General features: G+C 58.5%; 1 protein-coding gene across 1 annotated transcript in view; it reads right to left on the bottom strand.

Annotated features, from left to right (window-relative positions):
• LATS2 (large tumor suppressor kinase 2) overlaps positions 1–5,971 on the bottom strand; it is a gene marked incomplete at its 3' end in the record, with an annotated part of 69,188 nt that overhangs the window by 6,446 nt on the left and 56,771 nt on the right. The window contains exons 4-5 of the mRNA XM_023530717.1: positions 945–1,077; positions 4–67 (exon numbers count right to left, since the gene is read on the bottom strand). Of these exons, the coding sequence (XP_023386485.1) occupies positions 4–67; positions 945–1,077 (197 nt within the window). The remainder of the gene's footprint in view (positions 1–3; positions 68–944; positions 1,078–5,971) is intronic.

Raw genomic sequence — 5,971 nt, forward strand, 5'->3', positions numbered from 1 at the left:
GGCAGGGGGTCGCCCGCTGCTTCGAAGCTCGGCCTGCGCGGCACGGCGGCGGGCACCAGGCCCTTTCCTGCAGAGGGAGGAACGGGGCGTCAGTGGGGTGCCCAGCCTGCTGCACCCTGGGGCTGAGGGCTCCACCGCCTGTACAGGCTCCCCGGGGGCAGACGCCCCGGGAGGGGCAGAGCCTGCTGTCCCACAGCCAGCCAGGAGGCCCTGTCCCCTTGCTCAGGAGATGCACCCTGAACACATGCCAAAGGCAAGTGCAGGAAAAGGTCACAGCAGGACATGGGCCTGCGCCCCCCCCTCCCCCAGGAGCTGTGCTGAGACAGGATGGGATGGGCCACGGGGCACTGTCAGAAGAACACAAAGTCTGTGACCTCGTCACAACAGATAGTGCCTACGAAGCCCTGCGAGTCCCACTCCGCTGTGCAGCGGGTCTGTCCAAGGCCCCCCCCCCCCGGAGTTAGAGAACACTCCTTTTGCTAAGTATCATGAGTCCCTTGTCACAGTCGGGGCCTCGGGCACCAGGGAACTGCCCCGCTGCTCCATCCCGCCGTCCGCTCGAGCCTCTGGCCTTCCTAGCACCCCGCCCGCCGGCTCTCAGGCTCGCGTGAGAACAGGCGTTTCAGAACCCTGAAAGCAGCCTCCCTGTTCGAAGACCCCTGCGCAGGCCGGAGGGAAAGTCAAAACGGTTTTGTTCTCGCTCTGCTAGTTGCCTCATTTTGATGCCCAATGAATTATTCAGTATCCCGTAAGTCAAGACAAGGACCCCCCACCCAGGTAGGAAACGGCAGGTTATTTCTGTTGGGGGGCACGCGGGGCCCAATGCCGAGGGGCAGGCTCGGCTTACCCAAGGCCGGCACGTGGCGATGTGACCAGGCCACGCCGGACCGGCTTCTGCGCGTCTCAGGACGGCCGTCTGCCCGCAGGGCGGCGCCCGCGCTCACCTGGCGAGGTCTGCCTGACGACCCGCACGATCTGCTCGTTCCGGGGGTCCAGGTAGCCCATCTTGCTGATGTAGTCCAGGGCGGCTTCGATGCTCCTGCTACCCGTCTGCTTGAGCGCCCGGCCTGCCATCTCCTGCGGGAGCACAGTCATCTTAAACAGAGCCCCCCGGGACTTCCACCCGTGCCTGTCCCTGCCTGTCGTGACACTGCCTCTCTGAGGACCCGCGAATGATGCAGGCAAGTCTCAGAACGGCACAGTGGTCTCAGGACAGTCTCACCCGACTATGTGCAAGGTGTGTCAGGAGCATGTGGGGACGTAGGTGGCGGCCCTGACCTGTGAGTCTGCAGCCCTGCTTTGATGCATCCTGGTTTGGGGACAAGTGTACCTGGAGAGCGAGGACGTCACAGACTCTGCTTTGACCCAGCCCCGCCCCCCAGGCTACTGCTGGGGGTGAGAGGCTCTGCAGGCGCAGGTCAGGACCAGGTGGCCCACCCCCAGTGGCGGGAGGGCCCCCAGCACGCCTACTGGCCAGGGTCCCGCGCTGCCCACAGCAGGAGGGACTTGTGCTCAGGGCCCCGGTCTAGCGGGAGAAGGCGGACAGGCCCTTCCGAGGCGTTGCAGGATGACTGTGGGACACACCGCTGAGCTGCCGGGAGAGCAGATGGAGGGGACGATGGCTCCTCCGGCCAAGTGGCACCAGGGACTGCACACGGTGATGGCGGCACACTGGCTCTCCAGGACGCGCAGGTGGGGTGGACGGGGGCCCTGTGCATCCTGGCAGCTAGAGCAGTCAGAGCGGAGAGCTGGGCAGGGGTCTGCTGTGCTTGATGCAGCCACAAAGACCCCCAGCAGGGACGTGGTCAATGAGAAGACGGGTCTGGAGCAGACACACGACAGGCCCAGCCTGAGGCGCCATCAGACAGGGTCAAGCAGGAGCAGAGCGAGCCGGGGCAGGGGCGGGGCGTGAGGGCGGGGGGGTCCCCCCGCAGGAAAGACGGGAGGAGAGGAGAGCCTACTAGAGGTGACACACGGGGATTCCACAGAAGGGAACCCCAAGCCTCGTGAAGGTCGCGAGGCCAGCAAGCGGAGGAGGAGGAAACTAAAAACTAAAAACGGAGGAAACGCGGGTGATGGCAGATGGGGGTGCAGGTGGGACAGCTCTGTGGGAGCCCAGGTGGGAAGGAATGAGGGTGCAGAAAGACCCCAGTAGCACAGACACCGGTGGCTGTCAGCAAAGACGCACTTGGGGGACAGCCACCGTCCCAGACACCCAACTTCCTACCTACTTGCTTCCCAAGGCACTCGGACCGACAGGGCCGTGCTGTGCCCCCGCGCCCTGGGGCAGGCGCCACGCACCTGTGACCGCCAGTGCGTCCACGCCATCCTCCTCCCTGAGGACCGGGAGAGCCTGGCAGGGCCTGACGCTGCACCTCACTCACGGCTGGACCCAGCCGCCCAGCCGTGGCCGGAGCAGATTAAGCGCTTCACTCCCATGTGGTCACACCATATTAAACTCGAATGTCCCTTTCTGGCCGTGTCCCAGCTGAGTGGTAGGACAACGTAGGCCACACTTGGCTATAACCTGTGCCTCTGCTCTTAGCGGCCCAAGTATGTGACACGGCATGCTGGGGGCAAGGAGCGACGCTTGAGCCCCAAGGCCTGGGGTGGTGACGCTGGGTGGAGGGATGTGAAGCGACAGCTGGCAAGGAGGACTGGGAAGTGGTTGTGAGGACAGAGCCGTGTTTTAAAAGCGGAACTTGGACCAACAGACGGGCAGGTGTTTGAAGTCTGGAAGGGCGGCCACAGCAGAGCTGGGGAGTGGTCATATCCACACCGCCCTCTCCTGCAGGCCGGAGGGGACAGTGCCCCTGCCCCAAGGCTCTGCTGTGCGGTAAGGCCGTGTCCGCAAACACGTCTCCGCAGCTGGGAGACAGACATCGTGTCAGACCGCCTCCCGTTGGGGTCCCTGCAGCTTCTGGTGCCCCCTTTCAAATGCGCCCCTAGGAGCAGGCCCCAACCACAAGGCCTTTGGGCAGCACGAACCATCCAAGCGGCTTTGTCTGAGACACGGCCACCAGCCCCTGCCATGCAGGGGGGACCGCCTGACCACGCAGCACACCAGGGGACAGGCTCAGCCAAGCGTGCACGTGTCCGAGTCTCTCCTGTTTACTGGCACCCGGCCTTCCAGACTGTGCTGCAAACCCAGCCATGACAGCCAGCACGAGGAGACCGCAAACAGCGACTGTTCACCGGATGTGTCAAGTCACAAACGTCACACCGCTTGGCGAGCCGAGTCATTTGGCAGATAAAACCTCCCCACAACCTGAGTCCACCAGGCTGCCCTTGTCTGTCACTGCCTGCATGGAGAAAGGGGGCTTCTGCATGGGCATTCAGGACACCCCCTTGTGTGTACACACACACACACGCGCGCGCACACACACACACACACACACACACACACACACACACGACTCTGCTGCCAGAGCTGACGGAAGGCACAACCACACTGTGTCCTGCCCACCATCTACCACAAGATGCCACTGAGCCCCGAACCCACCAAACCTCACTCCCTGCCTCCTGCGGGTGGCTGTGAGACACTCAGGCTCTGTGACTCCTGCCCGGCAGCCTTGACCAGCGAGCAGCTCCCCAGCTGTCCCAGGTCCCGAAAGGCGTGCCCCGCAGAGGCAAAGGACAGTCAGCTTTGCTGTGCACTGTCCCTGAAGCGTCCTGCACTGACGCTGGCTCTCCCTCCTGCTCTGCCCCAGCTAAGGTCAAGGCCCTGTGTGGCCAGGTGAGCGCCCACCCGCCTTCACCCTCCTGATCTGTCACCGAGACCGGAAAGCTGCGGCACACCTGGCAGCGCCCCTCGTCCCTGTGGTTCGGGACTCAGGCTGGCAGGAAGATGCAGTTGGGCTCGCTCACCAGGCAGCTCAGCTGTCTTCCCACCATCGACCTGGGGCGGAGAGCAGTTTAAATTCAGTGAAAAGCCATTCCGCAGAAGAAGGCATGTCCTAGGGAGGCCCGCCCTCCCTCCCCCTGCCCGGCAAGGAAGCCTTTCCCACGTCCGCCAAGTTACAGCTGGGAAACCAGAGTGAACAGCTCTGCCCGTCGGGTCTGGGTGGCCCCGTGTTCTGTGCCCACCATCTCCTGGTCCTCACGCACGTTATCAGTTCATCAAAGATGACATGGAGGAAACGCGTCTCCAGCCAGGGCATCCGAGACCCACGGCCACCTGAGTGGTGTGCCGTCCTGCAGTAACAACAGTCTCAGGAGTTTGCAAGGGCCTCAGACACCGCGCCCCAAATAAATGGGCACATTCTCAGCCTGTCAAGGAAAAAGACTGCGCAGCCAGCTCGTCAACTGGGGGGCATTCCTCCTCTGCGCCTTAAAAAGAGATCTGATCTAAACGACTGGATTTCTCCAGGCCTTAAAAAGAGATCTGATCTAAACGACTGGATTTCTCGAGGCCGGGGGAGGACGCTGAGGGGTGAGAGGCTTCTGGAGGTGCCTACCTGCAGGTCACGCCCGAGGGGAAAGGCACCTGGGCGACAGTAAAGTGAGGCCCACGCGCTCTCCCGCAGGGTTTGCCGCCCTGTTCCAGCCCCTGGACAAGAAGCTGCCAGTTCTGGAAAGCCAGTGGCACACAGCGCTTGGTGCATCTGCGCCCGCCAGCTGCGCCCAGCCGCTGTGCGGCCCGAGGTCTCCCATGGAGGACCGGGGCGGGGGTGGGGGGCATGCTTCTGAAGGCTCCATTTTCTGCATGTGCTCAAACGAGGGCGGGAACACGAAGGGAAAACGAAGTCACGTTAGGATCGTAACTGTGCCGACCTCAGGGCCACTGGTGAGCCCCGCCTGGTGGGGGCCTGGGAAGGACGGGCGCAGCACCCCACCTCGAAGCGCTATGCAGCAAGCGGTGTGGCGCTTTTGAGGGAAAAAAAATTTAGGTGGCTTACAGGTAGGGAATGAAGAAGAAATCTGGCCTAAAATTAAACAAATATGAAAACATTTCAACCATGCCAATTTCAAAGAAACTAACAAAACAGCACTTTATAACTGTCGTTAGTGCCAAAGTAATTTAAAGACGAGCGGCCTGGAGAAACTGTCCACGGTCCTGCAGTTTGGTGCCAGGATAAACCACAACACTTCTCTGAGGTGTGGACACTGGTTAATAAGTGTTAAAAGTTACTGAATTTGTATCCTGATTTAATAATTCCACCCCTTGAAATTTATTCTCAGGCTAATTTAAAACAATTCTATTTGAAAGTCAATTTGTATAAAGATGTCTTTAGAATTATGCATCATAAATCAGCCCCTCAAACAGAAGGGGGTGGGCGGGAGTTGGGAGAGCTTGAATATCCAATGAGAGAATAATTATGTCAATTATAATGCATATATTCTCCTGAATACACTCAATGCAGCCAAAAAATGATTTTTATGGCCACAGTTCTTTTACTTGACAAATATTTTCTGAGCATCTACTACTGGTGTTGTCACTGAGTATATAGCTGTAAACAAAACATGCAACTTTCAACAGTGTAAACAACATGAAAAATGCTTATATATAAAGTGTGTCTCTTAGTTTCGTAACTATGTACACGTTAATTACATCTATGAACAAAGGTTTGATTAGAACAATGAGAAATAAAAAGTTAGACTTAATTTTCTTTTTGTTAACAAGGGTAAGACGATGAGAACATCTATGCACGTCGAGTTTCACAGTGACAAAACTGCCTTCACTGCCTTGCTATATAATTGTGGGCCGATGACAAAAATTCTCCAGGTCACAGCTGAGTCCAATGACAGGGCCAGAATTCGCAAAGTAATCCCAGAATTGCTGTGGACTCTAAAATGCCGTGATTTCGAGGGATGTTTGCCAAAACTTGAGAGATTCTACTTTTGCTACAATCAAGACAGGAGCGCAGAGGTATGACCCGTCCCGTGGAAACATAATAAACCAAAATTCCTATTAGTCTTCACACTCTCACACACACACACACACACACACACACACACACACACACACACA

Source organism: Pteropus vampyrus, unplaced genomic scaffold (assembly GCF_000151845.1).
Source record: "Pteropus vampyrus isolate Shadow unplaced genomic scaffold, Pvam_2.0 Scaffold52, whole genome shotgun sequence".
In the NCBI taxonomy this organism is placed as follows: domain Eukaryota; kingdom Metazoa; phylum Chordata; class Mammalia; order Chiroptera; family Pteropodidae; genus Pteropus; species Pteropus vampyrus.